Below are 21,860 nucleotides of genomic sequence, written 5' to 3' on the forward strand. Positions count from 1 at the left end.
CTTACAGCAGCAGGTGTGTTAAAAGGGCCCAGAGGATCATCAGCAATTCCAGACACTCCAACCACAAACTGTTTCAGCTGCTACCGTCTGGCAAACAGTACCACAGCATTAGGGCAGGACCAACAGGCTCTGGGATAGCTTCTTTCACCAGGCCGTCAGATTGATCAATACACGTTGATCTGATTGTTATCTGACTGTGCATGCATGTAAACAGGGCAATTGAGTGTACGATTTTAGTGTTTGGGTAATATCCTCCCATGTTTCCCCTCTTTATTGCTTGTACATAGCGACGGAGACGCTACATAAAGATTTTTACTCCCTTGGGTGTAAGAAATAAAATAAATAAACAAACAAACAAACAAACAAGGTGCCACACATGAGGCTGCTTAACAAGCTGTGAGCCCATGGTATTACAGGGAAGATTCCAGCTTGGATAAAGCAGTGGCTGGTTGGCAGGAGGCAAAGAGTGGGAATGAAGGGAGCCTTTTCTGTTTAGCTGCTGGTGACTAGTGGTGTTCCATGGGGGTCTGTGTTGGGACCGATTCTTTTTACATTATATATGAATAATTTGGATGATGGAATTGCTGGCTTCGTTGCAAAGTTTGCAGATGATATAAAGATAAGTGGAGGGGCAGGCAGTTTTGAGGAAGTAGAGGGGCTACAGAAGGACTTAGGCAGATTAGGAGAATGAGCAAAGAAATGGCAGACTGAATAGTGTTGGGCTGTGTACGGTCATGCACTTTGGTAGAAGAAATAAAAAGGTTGACTATTTTCTAAATGGAGAGAAAATATGAAAAACAGAGGTGCAAAAGGACTTGGAAGTCTTTGTGCAGGCTCCTCTAAAGGTTAACTTGCAGGTCGAGTTTGTGGTGAGGAAGGCAAATGCAATGTTAGCATTCATTTCAAGAGGACTAGAATATAAAAGCAAGGATGTAATGTTGAGATTTTATAAAGCACTGGTGGGGCCTCTCTTGGAGTATTGTGAGCAGTTTTGGGCCCCTTATCTTAGGATGTAGTAAAACTCTGGAGAGCTCAAAGGAGGTTCATTAGGTGATTCCAGGATTGAATGGCTTGTCATATGTAGAGCATCTGATGGCTCTGGACCTGTATTCACTGGAATTCAGAAGAATAAGAGGTGACCTAATTGAAACCTATTGAATGGTGAAAGGCCTTGATAGAGTGGATGTGGAGAGGATGTTTCCTATGGTGGGAGAGTCTCAGACCAGAGGACACAGCCTCAGAATAGAGGGGCATCCTTTTAGAATGTAGATGAGGAGGAACTCCTTTATGCAGAGAGTGGTGAGTCTGTGGAATTCATTGTCACAGGCAGCTGTGGCAGCTAGACCTTTATGTATATTTAAGGCAGAGGTTGATAGATTCTTGATTGGTCAGGGCATGAAGGGATAGGGGGGAGAAGACAGGAGATTGGAGCTGAGAGGAAAATTGGATCGGCCGTGATGAAATGGCAGAGCAAATGATGGGGCAAATGGCCTAACTCTGCTCCTATATCTTGTGGTCTTATGGAAATATTAATTGATTCTCAAGGTCTGGGGAAAATTTCAGACTAATTAATCTTTTTCTTTACCTGTACTATAAGCCTGGCCAATATTTGAGGGGCTCGTGAAATAAAACTTTACTCAAGTCCAACCTGATGAATTGGGATAACACAATTCTTTGTCTAAATTTTTTATTGCATTACCACAAAATAAATAGTAATTTTAAAACCCCTGAATTATATCCAGAGCTTTGATTAGACAATGACATACAAATCTTATACACACCATAGCTGCTAGAGGGGCAGTCTTTTCATAATTCATAATATACAAGTACAACATTGACAAAAAGCAATCTACTAAAGCCTGGAGTATAACCTTAATTATACAGTACAAGGTCTGTGAGAAATTTATTTTCCTTATTACTGGCTTTGAGGTTGCATTATTTCTAAATGAAGAGGGTACACAGCTTAAATATTTATTACATCCATTATAACTGCTGTATAGTCAGTTACACAGGGAATTGCACAAAGTGCTGGTGTGGGTATTTTATTAATCTGACCTTATTTTTATTTCTAATTGGATATCTTGTGTTTTATTCAACCTTTTCTGCTCTATATTTCTTGTCATAGATTTTTAAAACTTGACTTTTGAATCAACAGCTATCAAACTGAGTAGTAAGGAGTTCTCGTCAGTTTATTTTGGGCATCATCTCTTGATTTGGTCTTGCACAGCTGATGGAGCCAACCATCCAAAACATGAAGAAATCTACAAAGAGTGGGCTTAGATTTGGCTGTAATGAGTCGAACTGGCCTTTGGAAACATGATTGTTCTATTAGACACTGCCATTTCACAACTACACAATACATCACAGACATGACACAGGCACCAGGGCTGACTTTCAGGCTTTTCTAACCAGAGGAGCAGGTGATGGTTCGGTTCCTTCACTAATCTCCTTTGCATTTTCATCAGATGTATCCTGTTCACAGCCCGGTTTCTCAGGTAATGGGTATGACATCTGATAGTTCCTTAGCAGGTTTACAACTTGCTGATGATTGAAATGAATTGCGTCATCAAGAGGAGTGTTGCCCCACCTGTGAACAGAAGAAAGAATAACTGGGGACAACTCAAAATAGACTGTGGTTTCACATTCTCTGAACAGGTCTTCAAAGTAACAATTTTGGAAACTGATAGTTTTTCCTCATTTAAGGTGGTCCACCACAAGTATACCCAGACACTGGGAAGAAGAGCAGGTGGAGCTGAATTTATAATGCTGATTGAATTGGATTCCCATGAGTGATTATGGTGTTGATTTCAGGTAAAAATAATTGCTGCCATTTTTACAATTCAGAAGAGTCAGGCGTTTATTTAAATGCGCTTTTGTTCAAATGGAAAGATGTTTTTCCTCCTACTCATGCTCAATGGTTATACGACGTTATGTCATGCTTAGATTTACAGAAGATTCGTTGTTCAATTTCTGAATCTCGTCAAGACTTTCAAACATCGTGGGGACCTTTTCTGAATTATTTTCAAAACCTTCAATTCATTGTTTAAATTCAGATGTTGGCTATTATTTTTTTATTATATGAGAAGGTATTTTACCTTTTTCTCCTTAATAAACAGCTTCGGTCTTGGTAGGGGTTAGATTCTTTTTTTTGTAATAAATTAGTATATTTCAATATAACTATTGATTAACTTACATGAATACGGGGTAATGAGATTGTTGTTATGGATAGATACAGTTGAAGTCAGAAGTTTACATACACCTTAGCCAAATACATTTAAACTCAGTTTTTCACAATTCCTGACATTTAATCCTAGAAAACATTCCCTGTCTTAGGTCAGTTAGGATCACTACTTTATTTTAAGAATGTGAAATGTCAGAATAATAGTAGAGAGAATGATTTATTTCAGCTTTTATTTCTTTCATCCCTTTCCCAGTGGGTCAGAAGTTTACATACACTTTGTTAGTATTTGGTAGCATTGCCTTTAGATTGTTTAACTTGGGTCAAACATTTTGGGTAGCCTTCCACAAGCTTCTCACAGTAAGTTGCTGGAATTTTGTTCCATTCCTCCCGACAGAACTGGTGTAACTGAGTCAGATTTGTAGGCCTCCTTGCTCGCACACGCTTTTTCAGTTCTGCCCACAAATTTTCTATCAGATTGAGGTCAGAGCTTTGTGATGGCCACTCCAATACCTTGACTTTGTTGTCCTTAAGCAATTTTGCCACAACTTTGTAGGTATTCTTGGGGTCATTGTCCATTTGGAAGACCCATTTTCGACTGAGCTTTAACTTCCTGGCTGATGTCTTGAGATGTTGCTTCAATATATCCACATAATTTTCCTTCCTCATATTTTGTGAAGTGCACCAGCCCCTCCTGCAGCAAAGCACCCCCACAACATGATGCTGCCACCCCCACGCTTCAAAGTTGGGATGGTGTTCTTCGGCTTGCAATCCTCACCCTTTTTCCTCCAAACATAACGATGGTCATTATGGCCAAACAGTTCAATTTTTGTTTTATCAGACCAGAGGACATTTCTCCAGAAAGTAAGATCTTTGTTCCCATGTGTACTTGCAACCTGTAGTCTGGCTTTTTTATGGTGGTTTTGGAGCAGTGGCTTCTTCCTTGCTGAGCAGCCTACGTTATGTCGATATAGGACTCGTTTTACTGTGGATATAGATACTTGTCTACCTGTTTCCTCCAGCATCTTCACCTTTGTTGTTGTTCTGGGATTGATTTGCACTTTTTGTGCCAAAGTACGTTCATCTCTAGGAGACAGAATGCATCTCCTTCCTGAGCAGTATGACGGCTGCGTGGTCCCATGGTGTTTACACTTGCGTACTATTGTTTGTACAGATGAACGTGGTACCTTCAGGCGTTTGGAAATTGCTCCCAAGGATGAACCAGACTTGACATCATTTTCTGATCTCAATCCGATTGAAGATTTGTGGGCAGAACTGAAAAAGCGTGTGGGAGCAAGGAGGCCTACAAACCTGACTCAGTTACACCTGTTCTGTCTGGAGGAATGGAACAAAATTCCAGCAACTTACTGTGAGAAGCTTGTGGAAGGCCATCCAAAATGTTTGACCCAAGTTAAACAATTTAAGGGCAATGCTACCAAATACTAACAAAGTGTATGTAAACTTCTGACCCACTGGGAAAGGGATGAAAGAAATAAAAGCTGAAATAAATCATTCTCTCTACTATTACTCTGACATTTCACATTCTTAAAATAAAGTAGTGATCCTAACTGACCTAAGACAGGGAATGTTTTCTAGGATTAAATGTCAGGAATTGTGAAAAACTGAGTTTAAATGTATTTGGCTAAGGTGTATGTAAACTTCTGAGTTCAACTGTATAATGTAATTGGTAGTTTTTAAAAAATCCTTTTTGACCTTTTATATATACTTTCTTGTACTCTGTATTCTTCTATGTAGAAACTAATAAAAATATTGGAAAGACATTTATGTATTACATATCAGGACAGAACTCAGCAACACAAAGAGCACCAGTATCTATCTTTCAAGTTGACTTAGTCCTGTGGATGGAGCAAAAAAGTTCATGTTGGGACACAGCCTAGGGAGAGCGCCCTTCAAACCTTGCCTATGTCCTCCAAAGGCACTCACCTGTCCTTGCAGAATGGATTTACACGACATGCATCGAGAAGAAAGCAAACTACTTCCACGTGACCTGCATAAAATGGAACAAGCATTCAGTGATTTTAATGCAGCAGAGCTGAGGAAGAGATATGCAATGGATTTTCACAGATACATATAGATATAGATATATATATGATGGAGTCAACCCGTGAACACTACCTCAATATTTTTGCTCTTTTTCCACTACTTATTCAATTTTTAAAATATCTCTTATTGTAATTTATAATATTTTATGTATTGCACTGTAGTATTGCCACCATACAACGAATTTCATGACATGTCAGTGTATTAAAACCATAAGATACAGGAGCGGAATTAGGACATTTGGCCCATCAAGTCTGATCCGCCATTTCATCACGGCTGATCCATTTTGCTCTCAGCCCCAGTCTCCAGCCTTCCCCCTGTAATCCTTCATGCCCCAACTAATCAAGAATCTATCAACCTCTGCCTTAAATATACCCAATGACTTGGCCTCCTCAACCCGATTCTGATTCACATCTGAGACCCAGATTAATATCCACTGGTGTACCCATATTCCTTTCCTTAGGCATCAATGGATCCTTGCAAACTTAAACCATTTTTGTGAATACTGGCTCAGCATAAAAGGTACCCGTAGTCTGGCAGTGGTTACTAAACTGATCAACCTGCTCAGCACTACAAGTGATCTGCAAAACTGGTTTGATAGGAAATTTATCTGAAGTTGGTATTGAGCAACCTTTCAACAAGTACTTGCGTGAATGCCTATAGTCTCGTACATTACCAAAGGTTGTTGGCGAGTGGTAGACAGCAATTAATTCTCAATCACGAACTTTTTAAGAAAAGTGTACAGATTGCAACAACAGGGGTGAACTGAAGGGGATAAAATCTTAAGTACATGGGCAAAGGTTTAAATCTACCGAGGAGGAGAAACTTGGGTTTTCAAACCGTTTCCCCAATTTGCTACATGTAAAATGCATAAAGAATGGTGATTTGGATAGCAGATCTGTAGACTCCCACATAAAAAAAATATGATACCTTTTTGATGTTTCATGTAAAATCTTAACACTTTCTCTCAACCCACAGATTGGGAACTAGTAAATAATCATTTGCACTGTTTAATAGATTAGTCCATATAATTAACAGTTACCAGCTGTGAGGCATTGTGCCATAGATTAACTGTTAATAAAGTTATACAGATGAAAACAGACCATTCAGCCCACCTTACCCATGCTGACTAACAGGGTCTCATCTGAACTAATCCCATCTTCCAGACTTGGCCGAAAGCCCTCAAGGCATAAGCAAATTGAGTGGTCATCCAGACATTTCTCAGACGCTGTCCGCGACTCTGCTTCCAGCAGTCTCTCAGGAAGTGCGTTTCAGGTGCTCACCGCTCTCTGGGTGAGACCCCTCTTAAGTCTTTTACCCTAAAGTCCTTTAATTTTACCTACCTCTGCTTTAGGGAATAGTGCCCTGCAGTCTACCCTATCTATGCCCCTCATAATTTCATATACATCAGTTAAGCCTTCACTGTTGTAAAAGCAAATATATACCCATCTTATGGGGCAAGTTCTTCAGGTGTGGAATTGCGAGGGGCTGGGTAAAAACCAGTTGCTTTCAGTACTGAACAAAAGAGGAGGAACTGGAGCATTCCCCTGATCCTCCCAATATGATGTAAGCTGGAAGGCCACACTACCAGAACTGATAACTTCATCCATACCTTCAGCGGCCGCTATGTGTAAGGGTGTACGGGAATCATAATCTTTCTGTTCCATGTCCATAGCAGATAGTGCAAATCTGGGGATAATGAAAGAGCACATTCTAGTCAGACCTGATTTAGTTGATAATATAGAACACAGAACAGTACAGCACAGGAACAAGCCCCGTGGCCCACAAAGTTGTGCCAAATCAATTACTATGTAATCAAATGGCTAACCGATCGACAGACGATGCAATAGCCACAGCTCTACACACCGTCCTTACACACCTGGAGAGGAGGGATGCTTATGTGAGAATGCTGTTCTTGGACTACAGTTCAGCATTCATAGAAACATAGAAACATAGAAAATAGGTGCAGGAGTAGGCCATTCGGCCCTTCGAGCCTGCACCGCCATTTATTATGATCATGGCTGATCATCCAAACTCAGAACCCCGCCCCAGCCTTCCCTCCATACCCCCTGACCCCTGTAGCCACAAGGGCCATATCCAACTCCCTCTTAAACATAGCCAATGAACTGGCCTCAACAGTTTCCTGTGGCAGAGAATTCCACAGATTCACCACTCTCTGTGTGAAGAAGTTTTTCCTAATCTCGGTCCTAAAAGGCTTCCCCTCTGTCCTCAAACTGTGACCCCTCGTTCTGGACTTCCCCAACATCGGGAACAATCTTCCTGCATCTAGCCTGTCCAATCCCTTCAGGATCTTATATGTTTCAATCAGATCCCCCCTCAATCTTCTAAATTCCAACGAGTACAAGCCCAGTTCATCCAGTCTTTCTTCATATGAAAGTCCTGCCATCCCAGGAATCAATCTGGTGAACCTTCTTTGTACTCCCTCTATGGCAAAGATGTCTTTCCTCAGATTAGGGGACCAAAACTGCACACAATACTCCAGGTGTGGTCCCACCAAGGCCCTGTACAACTGCAGTAGTACCTCCCTGCTCCTGTACTCGAATCCTCTCGCTATAAATGCCAGCATACCATTCGCCTTTTTCACCGCCTGCTGTACCTGCATGCCCACTTTCAATGACTGGTGTATAATGACACCCAGGTCTCGTTGCAGCTCCCCTTTTCCTAATCGGCCACCATTCAGATAATAATCTGTTTTCCTATTTTTGCCACCAAAGTGGATAACTTCACATTTATCCACATTAAATTGCATCTGCCATGAGTTTGCCCACTCACCCAACCTATCCAAGTCACCCTGCATCCTCTTAGCATCCTCCTCACTGCTAACACTGCCACCCAGCTTCGTGTCATCCGCAAACTTGGAGATGCTGCATTTAATTCCCTCATCCAAGTCATTAATATATATTGTAAACAACTGGGGTCCCAGCACTGAGCCTTGCGGTACCCCACTAGTCACCGCCTGCCATTCTGAAAAGGTCCCGTTTATTCCCACTCTTTGCTTCCCGTCTGCCAACCAATTCTCCACCCACACCAATACCTTACCCCCAATACCGTGTGCTTTAAGTTTGCACACTAATCTCCTGTGTGGGACCTTGTCAAAAGCCTTTTGAAAATCCAAATATACCACATCCACTGGTTCTCCCCTATCCACTCTACTAGTTACATCCTCAAAAAATTCTATGAGATTCGTCAGACATGATTTTCCTTTCACAAATCCATGCTGACTTTGTCCAATGATTTCACCGCTTTCCAAATGTGCTGTTATCACATCCTTGATAACTGACTCCAGCAGTTTCCCCACCACCGACGTTAGGCTAACCAGTCTATAATTCCCCGGTTTCTCTCTCCCTCCTTTTTTAAAAAGTGGGGTTACATTAGCCACCCTCCAATCCTCAGGAACTAATCCAGAATCTAACGAGTTTTGAAAAATTAACACTAATGCATCCACTATTTCTTGGGCTACTTCCTTAAGCACTCTAGGATGCAGACCATCTGGCCCTGGGGATTTATCTGCCTTCAATCCCTTCAATTTACCTAACACCACTTCCCTACTAACATGTATTTCACTCCGTTCCTCCATCTCACTGGACCCTCTGTCCCTTACTATTTCTGGAAGATTATTTATGTCCTCCTTAGTGAAGACAGAACCAAAGTAATTATTCAATTGGTCTGCCATGTCCTTGCTCCCCATAATCAATTCACCTGTTTCTGTCTGCAGGGGACCTACATTTGTCTTTACCAGTCTTTTCCTTTTTACATATCTATAAAAGCTTTTACAGTCCGTTTTTATGTTCCCCGCCAGTTTTCTCTCATAATCTTTTTTCCCCTTCCTAATTAAGCCCTTTGTCCTCCTCTGCTGAACTCTGAATTTCTCCCAGTCCTCAGGTGAGCCACTTTCTCTGGCTAATTTGTATGTTTCTTCTTTGGAATTGATACTATTCAACACCATAATTCCCTCCAGACTTGACAGGAAGCTCAGAGACCTCAGCCTTGACCCTGCCTTGTGTAGCTGGATCCTGGACTTCCTGTCAGATCACCAGCAGGTGGTACGAGTGGGCTCCCTCACCTCCACCCCTCTGACTCTCGACACAAGAGCCCCTCAGGGCTGTGTACCAAGTCCCCTCCTTTACTCCCTGTATACCCATGACTGTCGCCACCCACAGCTCTAATCTGCTAATTAAATTTACTGAGGATACAACATAGATTGGCCTAATCTCAAATAATAACAAGGCAGCCTACAGAGAAGAAGTTATCTTTCTGACATAGTGGTGTCAAGAAAACAATCTCTCCCCTCAATGTCGCAAAAACAAAGGAGCTGGTTGTGGGTTACAGGAGGAATGGAGACAGGCTAACCCCTATTAACATCAATGGATCTGGGGTTGAGAGCATAAACAGCTTCAAGTTCCTCAGCATCCACATCACTGAGGACCTCACGTGGTCTGTACACACCAGCTGTGTGGTGAAAAAGGCACAACAGCACCTCTTTCACCTTAGACGATTGAGGAAGTTTGGTATGGGCCCCCAAATCCTAAGAACTTTCTACAGGGGCACAATTAAGAGCATCCTGACTGGCTGCATCACGGCCTGGTATGGGAACTGTACTTCCCTCAATCACAGGACTCTGCAGAGAGTAGTGCGGACAGTCCAGTGCATCTGTAGATGTGAACTTCCCACTGTTCAGGACATTTACAGAGACAGGTGTATAAAAAGGGCTTGTAGGATCACTGGGGACCCAAGTCACCCCAACCACAATCTATTCCATCTGCTACTATCCGGGAAACAGTACCGCAGCATAAAAGCCAGAACCAACGGGCTCCGGGACAGCTTCTTCCACCAGTCCATCAGACTGATTAACTCACGCTGATTTAAGTGTATTTCTATGTTACATTGACTGTTCTATTTATAATAAATTACTATGATTGCACATTGCACATTTAGATGGAGATGTAATGTAAAGATTTTTATTCCTCATGTATGTGAAGGATGTAAGAAATAATGTCAATTCAATTCAATTGGACTAAACTAATCTTTTCTGTCTACACAATGTCCAGATCCTTCCATTTTCTTCACATTCAGCTGCTTATCTAAGTGTCTCTTAAAACCCCTTAATGTTTCTGCCTCTACCACCTCCCCAGGCACCTATCACTCTGTGTAAAAAAAACTTGCCCCTCACATCTCCTTTGAACGTACACCCCTCTCACCGGAAATGTATGCACTCTGGCGTTAGACATTTCAACTCTGGGGGAAAAAGACACTGGCTGTCTACTCTAACTATGCCTCTCATATTCAAATAAACCTCTATCAGATCTCCTCTCAGTCTCCGCCACTCCAGAGAAAACAAGCCAAGTTTGTCCAACCTCTCTTTACAGCTCACGCTCTCTAATCCAGGCAGCATCCTGGTGAACCTGTTCTGCACCTTCTCCAAAGCCTCAAATTCTTTCCTACAGTGGGGACAACCAGAATTGCATAACACTCTTGTCACAAACAAGAGAAAATCTGCAGATGCTGGAAATCCAAGCAACACACACAAAATGCTGGAGGAACTCAGTAGGCCAGGCAGCATCTAAGGAAAAGAGTAAACAGTCGACGTTTTAGGCTAAGTCCCGATGAAGGGTCTCAGCCTGAAACATCAACTGTTTACTCTTTTCCATAAATGCTCCCTGGCCTGCTGAGTTCATCCAGCGTTTTGTGTGTGTTGCTAACACTCTTGATGAGGTCTCAGGGTACTTGGAGGCACATGATAAAATAGTCTGTAGTCAGCATGGTTATCTCAAGGGAAAATCTTGTCTGACAAATCTGTTAGAATTCTTTGAAGAAACAACTAGCAGGATAGACAAAGGAGAACTGGTTGATGTTGTGTAGCTGGATTTTCAGAAGGCCCTTGACAAGGTGCCACACATGAGGCTGCTTAACAAGATACGAGCCCATGGTATTACAGGAAAGATTCTAGCATGGATAAAGCAGGGGCTGATAGGCAGGAAGCAAAGAGTGGAAATAAAGGAAGCCTTTTCTGCGTAGCTGCCAGTGACTAGTGGTGTTTCACAGGGGTCTGTGTTGGGACCGATTTTTTGTATGTTATATGTTAGTGACTTGGATGATTTGTTGCAAAGTTTGCAGACAATATGAAAATAGGTGGAGGGGCAGGTAGTTTTGAGGAAGTAGAGAGGATACAGAAGGACTTAGACAGATCAAGAGAATGGGCAAAGAAATGGCAGATTGAATAGTGTTGGGAAGTGTATGGTCATCCACTTTGGTAGAAGAAATAAAAAGGTTGACTATTTTCTAAATGGAGAAAAAGTACAAAACATGAGGTGCAAATGGATTTGGGAGTCCTTGTGCAGGCTTCCCTAAAGGTTAGCTTGCAGGTTGAGTCTGTGGTGAGGAAGGCAAATGTGATGTTAGCATTCATTTCAAGTGGACTAGAATATAAAAGCAAGGATGTAATGTTCTCCCATTTATGGAGCAGTAGTGAGACCTCACTTGGAGTATTGTGAGCAGTTTCGGGCCCATTATCTTAGAAAGGATGTGCTGAAACTGGAGAGGGTTCAAAGGAGGTTCACAAAAATGATTCCAGGATTGAATGGTTTATTATATGAAGAGCGTTTGATGACTCTGGGCCTGTATTCACTAGAGTTCAGAAGAATGAGGGGTGACCTCATTGAAACCCACTGAATGGTGAAAGGCCTAGATAGACTGGATATGGAGAGGATGTTTCCTATGATGGAAGAGTGCAAGACCAGAGGACACAGTCTCTCCTTTTAGAATGGAGATGAAGAGGAGTTTCTTTAGCCAGAGAGTGGTGAATCTGTGGAATTCTTTGCCACAGGCAACTGTGGCAGCTAAACCTTTATGTATATTTAAGGCAGAGGTTGATAGGTTCTTGATTGGTCAGGGCATGAAGGGTTAAGGGGAGAAAGCAGGAGAATGGGGCTGAGAGGAAAATTGGATCTGCCATGATGAAATGGTGGAGCAGACTCGATGGGCCAAATGGCCTAATTCTGCTCTGATATCTTATGGTCTTATTAAGCACCTTGTGATGTTTTGCTACATTAAATGTAACTTACTGTAATGAAAAATAATACGTTATAACTAAGATATGAAATGCAACACTGTACTGTCAGCAGAAGGAAGTGATGGTTTACACCAACCATTTGCCATGAAGACTTTTACACTTTGATTCATGTTGATAGAATGAAATGTACCAGAATAAGCTATTTCCTTACAAAAGGAGAATAAGAAATTGTGGGAAATGGGCGTCTGCAGTTACATCTTCTTCCACCCCACTTACATTTGAAACGGTGTAAAATGCTAACTAATCTGGCTGTTTTCTTGACATGGCTTAGGAAATCTTGTGTTCTTCAAGCTGAGGTTTAACTACTTAAATTCTTACCTCCAACATTGTCTTTCTAATGAATTCAGGCTTTCAGTTCAGATCAAGAAGCACATTTGTCAACCGAGGGCATAGTTCACAGACTATTATTGCCTTATTGGCTGTGGATCAGAAAATGGAGGAAATCCAGGAAAATGGTGTTTCCTGGAGGCATGAACTGCAAATGAAATTCCCCTCTGGATTTGACTTCAGCTTCTAATCTCAACTGAATGACTGCACAAAGGTGTTGAGCACTTATCAGAACCAGAAGTCTGCCCACTGCGGCCTATCCGTGTCCATACTTAGCTCGAGTGTACATACTCTGAAAAAGGAAGAAGAAAATCATACTGTGACGTAAAAACAAGTATTCACCTTCGCAGTGCAGCTATGTCGCCACTGTAAGCAGCAAATAACAAGTTCACCACTGATTCCTCCTGGTGGAAGAAATTTTAAAATTAAAGAATTATAACCAAATTAAAAATTAATCAAACACAGTAAGAACGTAAGTACGTCAGACCAGCTCTTCCCACACCCCATGAATATTCTTCCACAGCCCATTCTCCCCGCTAAGTGAATCCTCTTCTGCAAACAATGGACGTGCTCTCTTATCACAGATTCTAACCATTTATTGAATACCTTTCTATAGACTCTTTCTCCCCCATTAAATCTCCTCGCTTGACTATTGGACACTTCCCTATCCCACAGTGAGGTAAAGTGCTGTATAAATATACAAGTAATATAGCACATATTATTATATATATATATAATATAGCAAATATTCCATCCTCTAATCCATATATATGATAGTGTCTGCGTTTTTTGGATAACATTAAATAAAATTGATTCCTCTCCAATTATGTTTCCAGCAGGCTGATACACTACTTTGGAGAGTATTTTGCTGTGCAACTTGTTATGATAACTCTGAGACGCTTGGTTCTTGCCCATAGTGTTAAGCAAAGCTGTCCTCACAAAACAGAGGCAACAGTGTGGCAAAATGAGAACATTAGCCAAGTGAACATGGGCCAATGAGGGCAAATAGTATCAGTATTATGGTGGAGGATTGCAAACTGAAGGGATGGATGTCCAACAGGAAAGTACAGCAAAGAAATATTTTAAAATATTTTTGTACAAACAACTTAGTATCAATTGGCTAAGGACTACTGGACTGCCAGGCATTTCTTTTATATTTTAGATTGGGGAAGAAATCTTTTAGGATTTTTGTGATTAATGCTGTGTATTTAATATTTTAGTAATATTTGAGTAATATTGTAAATATATTGTTTTATTAAGCATTATTTGTTGTTTAAATAATTCAATACAGGTTATATGCAAAAGTACACAAATGGCATACGTCATCATGCCACTATGTCATACAATACATGTGCACCTCACTTAAAGTAAAAACTAAGTTTACATGCATCTCTTGGGGCTCCCTTGTTTTTCCTTTTAATTAGTTTCATGTTTTGGAGTTACAAAACATAACAGGGGCAATGAGGAAGTTTTAAACAAACCCAAGGTGACTACCTACCTGTTGAAACGCAGCGAGACGTCTGAGTTTTAAAAAAATGCAGTGCAGCACATGGTTCTTCGGGAAGGGACAGAAATGGTCGAGTTAAAAATGGGCAGAAAATGGATGAAATTTGAGGGTTCATAAGCAATGCGTGCCAGGTGATATAATAATAAATTTTTATAAAAGCAGAAATGGGGGGCTACATCAGAAATATTGCACAAGAGATAACTGGATGTTGTATACTGAGCAAATTGAGCAGTATCTTGAAGCAGATGAAATAACCAATGAAAAGTGAGTGCCAGTTTTACTGAGTGCATTGAGATTTAAGGCATAGAGTTTGCTTCGAAGTTTAACTGCTTCAACCAAACCACCAAAGTGAGCTTTGCTGATATTGTGAAAGTAATGCAGGAACATTTAGAACTGAAACCATTGTTGCTTGCAGAATACTTTAGGCTTCATAAGCAGAATCAAAAGGAACGGGAGTCTATACAGTATCAGCATAGGTGGCTGAATTGAAGAAGTTGTTCTGAACATTGTCAATTCAGTGATTAACTTAATGATGCACTGAGAGATTGTTTTGTTTGTTGAATCTTACAAGAAAGTATTCAAAAATGGCTCCTAACTGAAGCACAACTTACATTTAACTTGCAGGTGACGTAACTATATCAATGGAAACAACAGACAGAGATACAACTGAGTTACAATTAGGAAGGATAGGGAGCACGAACAAAATTGAAATGTTCAAATAAAAACCGGCCTGGCCAAACCAATTGTGCTACCATTGTGGCAAGGGCTCATGTACACCAGACCAATGCAGGTTTAAAGGTGAAACTTGCAGAAAATACAAGAAAGTAGGACAGATACAAAGAGCATGTCAGGCAGACAAAAATAAACGGACTGCAAAGGGAAAAGAAAAAGATAAAAAAGTCAAGTTGCAGTTTCAAAGAACACTCCTGTATGCTGTTGATGAAAAATCTGATCATGACAAGAGTGACGCAGGACTGAGTAGCCTTGAGATTTACTATGTGAAAACTAACAAGAGACAAACAATATGGCTTACACCAAAAGTGAGTGGCAGATTAATTAAAATAGAATTGAGAACTGTTTCAGTTATTCCACAAATGAGCTTGAATGGCATTTCAAAGATACTGAACCGAAACATGCTGATATCTAACTGAGATCTTATACTAGAGTAAAGGCAACTCCTGTGACATTTGTAACACTGAAATACAACAACCAACAAACCACAATGGGCTTGTACGTGGTGAAAAAAAACCAGGAGGACCAGCATTGTGGGGACCCAGCTGAGATAGCTACAACTTGTTTGAAGATCCATTCACCATTTTCATGCCATGCTCCCTGCAATAGAGTCAACTGAAAGCCAATTAAGAAAGATGCTGGATGATGCCACAGAAGTGTTCAAGGATGGCATTGGAAAACTCAAACATATCAAGAGTAAAATAGTGTTAAATTAAAATGCCACACCCAGGTTTGACAAAGCCTATGCGGTTTCTTATCGCATCCATGATAAAGTAGCCAGTGAGCTAGATCACAGGGAGGCTGAAGGAATTCTTTCCAAGGTGCAGTGGAGGACCCCATGGGCAATGCCAGTGGTCCCAATAGCAAAGAAGAATGGGTCTGTCAGGATCTGTGGTGATTTTAAGATTAGTATAAACCCAGTTCTGAAAGCAGATAAATGCCCTCTGCCCAGTATAGAAGATATCTTTGCAAACCTTTCTGGAGGAAAATACTCTGGCAAGGTGGACTTAGCTGAGGCCTACCTACAGATGGCAATGGAAGAAAAGTCCAAAGTGTTTCTCACCATAAGCACTCACAAAGGGCTTTATTGCTACAATAGTCTTAATTTTGGAGAAGCATCTGCTCCTGCACTCTGGCAGGGACATCTCTAAAATCTCAAGGCAGTGTTAAAAAGATTATAAGATTATAGGCTCAGAGCATGATGTAACAACTGTGAATTCTTTAAACAAAGCATCACTTACTGTGGTCACACCATTGGTGCACAAGAACTATAGAAATGTGCTGAGAAAATTCAAGCAGTGGTGAATGCTCCAAGATTAAAGGATGACTCACAATTACAGTCCTTTTTAGGATTTATCAATTACTATAACAGGTTCCTGCCAAATTTGGCTACTGTGCTCCACTCCTTGAACTCATTACTACAGATCAGGAAGAAACAGGAATGGACAAAGCAGAGTGAGGTGGCTTTCCAAAAGGGGAAGGAAATGGTGATGTCAGACACTGTACTCACACATTATGATCCACATCACCCAGTGAAGCTTCCCTGTGACTTCTTGCCTTATGGTATAAGTGCAATCATGTCACATGTTATGAGTGATGGAAGTGAAAGCCCCATAGCCTTTGTATCACATTATCTTACTGCTGCAGAGAAAAATTACGCGCAGGTTGACTGAGAGGCCTTGAGTCTGGTTTGGGTGTAAAACGTTTCAACCAGTACTTGTATGGGAGAGAGTTACCCTCATTACTGATCATCAACCACTAGTGTCCATCTTCAATCCACTGAAGGGTGTTCCACTAACAGCAGCAGCAGAGTTGGGCTCTGTTTCTGGGAGGACACAATTATAAGATTGAATTCTAGAAGACAACTAATCTGGAAATGCTGATCGATTGTCCCATTTACCCTTGGAAAAGGAAATACCTGAAACACTTACAAAAGAGGGCACTCCTCTTGATGGATTCTCCCAAGTGCAAATTGAAACTATTACGGCAGAGATGATCCAAAGGGAAAGCAGAAAAGACCCCACACTGTCTCAGGTCTACATGGCAACCCCAAATGGCTGGAATGTGCAGCAGAAATCCTGGTTCCCTCATTTTTACCAGTGTTGGAATGAACTTGCCCTTGATAGGGGTTGCCTTATGTGGGGATTGAGGGTTGTTGTACCATTCAAGCTGAGAGCTGAAGTGTTGGAGGAGCTACGTGCCGGTCATCTTGGCATGGTGAAAATGAAACCATACCACCCAGCTACAAATGGATTGGGGGGAAGGTTTGTCCAGGGTCTAAAGAATGCATTGCCAGCAATGTCAACAGAACACACTACACTGGCACAATGAGAAGCTCGGCAACTTCCTCCTAGCATATTGCAATGCAGAACACTCCATAACTAACAACTCAACAGTTATGCTGTCCCTGGGTCGTCCCTTGCATTCATGCTTGGATCTCCTCAACCCCAATCTCAGAAGGAGTATGCAGGAGAAACAGCTGAGACAAATTGAAAGCTCCTCAAACAAGGAGCTTCGATATTTCACTCCTGGATAAGCAGTCCTGGTGAGGACTAGAGAGGAGATTAAAAGTGGGTACTTGGAAAGATTAAGGATGGAACTGGACCACTCTCCTATATAGTGGAGATTGTGTCTGATATCATCTGAAGATACCTGACATATCAATCAGTTGAGGAGAGCAGAGTCAATTGTTGGAGAAGAAAGGTGGCCGAGCTTCCTACAGCCCCAGAGTCAACTCCTACAACCACCACCAAGGAGGCCCCAGAACCTGAGAATGTTTCACAGCCACAAGTCTCACCGACCAAGCAGCGACCCTCCCCCCCACCCTTGTCAGGAAAGACATTATCCCACAAGAGTAAGAAATCCTCCGTAGCAATTACATTTTTTAGGCCTGAATGGGATGATTTAAAATTTGCTATGGTGTGGATATCTATATAGTAGTTGTATTATGTAGTATACTGTGTACAAGTTGAGATGCATTCTCTATTGAGTTGGAGTTAATAACAAAGGAGAGAGGAATGTTGTGTATTTAATATTTGAGTAATATTGTAAATATATTGTTTGATTAAGCATTCTTTATTGTTTAAATTATTAATTATGGATTATATGTAAAAGTATGTGAATGGCATACGTTATTATGCCACTATGTCATTTGTGTACACGTCACTGAAAGTAAAAACAAAGTTTACATGCATCTCTCGTGTTTTTCTTTCAATTAGTTTTATGTTTCGGAGTTACAAAATGTAATAATTAACTGTGAAATTTAATTGTATATAGCTCTGTTCTAGTACTGTTTAATTAATCAGAGAGGACAGGAAAATTTTTAATTGGAGAAGGGCAAATTATGAGGCTATAAGGCTAGAACGTGCGGGTGTGAATTGGGATGATGTTTTTGCAGGGAAACGTACTATGGACATGTGGTCGATGTTTAGAGATCTCTTGTAGGATGTTAGGGATAAATTTGTCCCAGTGAGGAAGATAAAGAATGGTAGGGTGAAGGAACCATAGGTGACAAGTGAGGTGGAAAATCTAGTTAGGTGGAAGGCAGCATACCTGAGGTTTAGGAAGCAAGGATCAGATGGGTCTATTGAGGAATATAGGGTAGCAAGAAAGGAGCTTAAGAAGGGGCTGAGAAGAGCAAGAAGGGGGCATGAGAAGGCCTTGGCGAGTAGGGTAAAGGAAAACCCCAAGGCATTCTTCAATTATGTGAAAAAAAAAGGATTACAGGAGTGAAGGTAGGACCGATTAGAGATAAAGGTGGGAAGATGTGCCTGGAGGCTGTGGAAGTGAGCGAGATCCTCAACGAATACTTCTCTTCGGTATTCATCAATGAGAGGGAACTTGATGATGGTGAGGACAATATGAGTGAGGTTGATGTTCTGGAGCATGTTGATATTAAGGGAGAGGAGGTGTTGGAGTTGTTAAAATACATTAGGACAGATAAGTCCCCAGGGCCTGACGGAATATTCCCCAGGCTGCTCCACGAGGCGAGGGAAGAGATTTCTGAGCCTCTGGCTGGGATCTTTATGTCCTCGTTGTCTACGGGAATGGTACCGGAGGATTGGAGGGAGGTGAATGTTGTCCCCTTGTTCAAAAAAGGTAGTAGGGATAGTCCAAGTAATTATAGACCAGTGAGCCTTACGTCTGTGGTGGGAAAGCTGTTGGAAAAGATTCTTAGAGATAGGATCTCTGGGCATTTAGAGAATCATGGTCTGATCAGGGACAGTCAGCATGGCTTCGTGAAGGGCAGATCGTGTCTAACAAGCCTGATAGAGTTCTTTGAGGAGGTGACCAGGCATATAGATGAGGGTAGTGCAGTGGATGTGATCTATATGGATTTCAGTAAGGCATTTGACAAGGTTCCACACGGTAGGCTTATTCAGAAAGTCAGAAGGCATTGGATCGAGGGAAGTTTGGCCAGGTGGATTCAGAATTGGCTTGCCTGCAGAAGGCAGAGGGTTGTGGTGGAGGGAGTACATTCGGATTGGAGGGTTGTGACTAGTGGTGTCCCACAAGGATCTGTTCTGGGACCTCTACTTTTTGTGATCTTTATTAACCTGGATGTGGGGGTAGAATGGTGGGTTGGCAAGTTTGCAGACGACACAAAGGTTGGTGGTGTTGTAGATAGTGTAGAGAATTGTCGAAGATTGCAGAGAGACATTGATAGGATGCAGAAGTGGGCTGAGAAGTGGCAGATGGAGTTTAACCCGGAGAAGTGTGAGGTGGCACACATCAAAGTTGCTGGTGAACGCAGCAGGCCAGGCAGCATCTCTAGGAAGAGGTACAGTCGACGTTTCGGGCCGAGACCCTTCGTCAGGACTTCGTCAGTGTGAGGTGGTACACTTTGGAAGGACAAACTCCAAGACAGAGTACAAAGTAAATGACAGGATACTTGGTAGTGTGGAGGAGCAGAGGGATCTAGGGGTACATGTCCACAGATCCCTGAAAGTTGCCTCACAGGTGGATAGCGTAGTTAAGAAAGCTTATGGGGTGTTAGCTTTCATAAGTTGAGGGATAGAGTTTAAGAGTCGCGATGTAATGACGCAGTTCTATAAAACTCTGGTTAGGCCACACTTGGAGTACTGTGTCCATTTCTGGTCACCTCACTATAGGAAGGATGTGGAAGCATTGGAAAGGGTACAGAGGAGATTTACCAGGATGCTGCCTGGTTTAGAAAGTATGGATTATGATCAGAGATTAAGGGAGCTAGGGCTTTACTCTTTGGAGAGAAGGACGATGAGAGGAGACATGATAGAGGTGTACAAGATATTAAGAGGAATAGATAGAGTGGATAGCCAGCGCCTCTTCCCCAGGGCACCACTGCTCAATACAAGAGGACATGACTTTAAGGTAAGGGGTGGGAAGTTCAAGGGGGATATTAGAGGAAGGTTTTTTACTCAGAGAGTGGTTGGTGTGTGGAATGCACTGCCTGAGTCAGTGGTGGAGGCAGATACACTAGTGAAGTTTAAGAGACTACTAGACAGGTATATGGAGGAATTTAAGGTGGGGGCTTATATGGGAGGCAGGGTTTGAGGGTCGGCACAACAATGTGGGCCGAAGGGCCTGTACTGTGCTGTACTATTCTATGTTCTATGTTCTAATGCATATTGAGCTACACCAGGTTGTAATTTAAGTAATTATGCTCAGTTAGTATTCTGACACACATGCAAAAGATTGCTTACCCTGGCTTCACTTCCATTTCGCCTTGGATCCAGTTTCTTGGCAAAATGCCTCAAGTTATCATAGTTATGAAAGTTGAAGAGGGAAACTAGTTCCTGAAAGAGAGCAGACCAGACAGAGTTCTAGAGAATTTATTGGGTAATCTACTTAGATTCAGTTTAGTTTATTGTCATATACATCAGGGTGCAAACAAGTTCCTTGCTGAGGTGAAGCTCGCACTGTTAACAGTGTATATGGCGATAATGATGAGTGCCAAAAACTTCTCCCATCCCCTACTAAAACCCTGATGGAAAGTGTTACCTAAAGTGTGGGTAGTTAGGTGAGATATCAGAGACAGTGTCCTATCATGAATCAGGACATTGACAGCGATTCAAGATTTAAGATTGCTTATGTCACTTCCAGTACACAAGTGTGAAGGAGAATGAAATAATTGTTACTCTAGATCCGATGTAGCACAAAAAAACACACCAGCAAGATAAAGAACACAATGATATAATATACAATGATACACAGAACACAATAAATATAAATACATGAGATATCTTATATACATTGATTATATGTCATAAAGTGATGTTAGGTCTTGAGGCCTGAGGACCCTTAAAACTATTAGCAATATTTCTTACCTGACAGAAATCGATACCTCTCACACTGTTGCCGACTTTGTCTAAAGCAGGAGACCAGCACATGACACCCATCACATTGGGCACCACCAGCAGAACACCACCAGAAACACCAGATTTTGCTGGAAGGCCAACCTGCATGCACAAACAGACGTGAATAATTGAAGACCAAATGATGACAGTCAAAAAGCACTGCAGTCTTCCCAGTTGGCTGAGTTCATATGCAAGCCAGCCAAGTAATGGCATTGCTCTCTGCTAACACAAGAGATTCTGCAGATGCTGGAAATCCTGGGTAATACACACAAAATGCTGGAGGAACTCGGGTCAGTCAGCATCTATGGAGAGGAATAAAGAGCCAACATTTTGGGGCAGCCTAAGACATCAGTTTTTTAATCCTCTCTATAGATGCTGCCTGACCTGCTGAGTTTCTCCAACATTTTGTATTCATTGCTCTCTGCTAGCCTTTCATGTTATGGTTTTTACTCGTCCAGCAAATGAGAATTAACTCAAATGTAAGCCAACTTCCCCTTGATGCCTCAGTTGAGAAAAACAGAACCAGTTAGTTCAATTCCTAGTTTCTGTTAGCTGAGTGAGGCAGAGGACAAACAGAGTGCCAGTTGACATTAATGCCATTGGCATAAAGAATGGAAAAATTAGCTGAGG

The 21,860-nt window shown here is 41.7% G+C and overlaps 1 protein-coding gene across 2 annotated transcripts in view; it reads right to left on the reverse strand.

Moving 5' to 3' along the window:
* Window positions 1-1,733: 1,733 nt before the first annotated feature.
* The window catches only part of LOC134340581 (glutaminase liver isoform, mitochondrial-like), a 74,037-nt gene continuing 53,910 nt past the window's right edge, over window positions 1,734-21,860 (reverse strand). For both annotated transcript variants that reach the window (XM_063037995.1, XM_063037994.1), the window contains 6 exons: window positions 21,201-21,332; window positions 20,577-20,669; window positions 12,999-13,060; window positions 6,852-6,928; window positions 5,123-5,186; window positions 1,734-2,587 (listed from right to left, as the gene is read on the reverse strand). In XM_063037995.1, coding sequence (XP_062894065.1) covers window positions 2,395-2,587; window positions 5,123-5,186; window positions 6,852-6,928; window positions 12,999-13,060; window positions 20,577-20,669; window positions 21,201-21,332 — 621 coding nt within the window. In that variant the 3' untranslated portion in view covers window positions 1,734-2,394. The remainder of the gene's footprint in view (window positions 2,588-5,122; window positions 5,187-6,851; window positions 6,929-12,998; window positions 13,061-20,576; window positions 20,670-21,200; window positions 21,333-21,860) is intronic.

Source organism: Mobula hypostoma, chromosome X1 (assembly GCF_963921235.1).
Source record: "Mobula hypostoma chromosome X1, sMobHyp1.1, whole genome shotgun sequence".
NCBI classification, from domain to species: Eukaryota; Metazoa; Chordata; class Chondrichthyes; order Myliobatiformes; family Myliobatidae; genus Mobula; species Mobula hypostoma.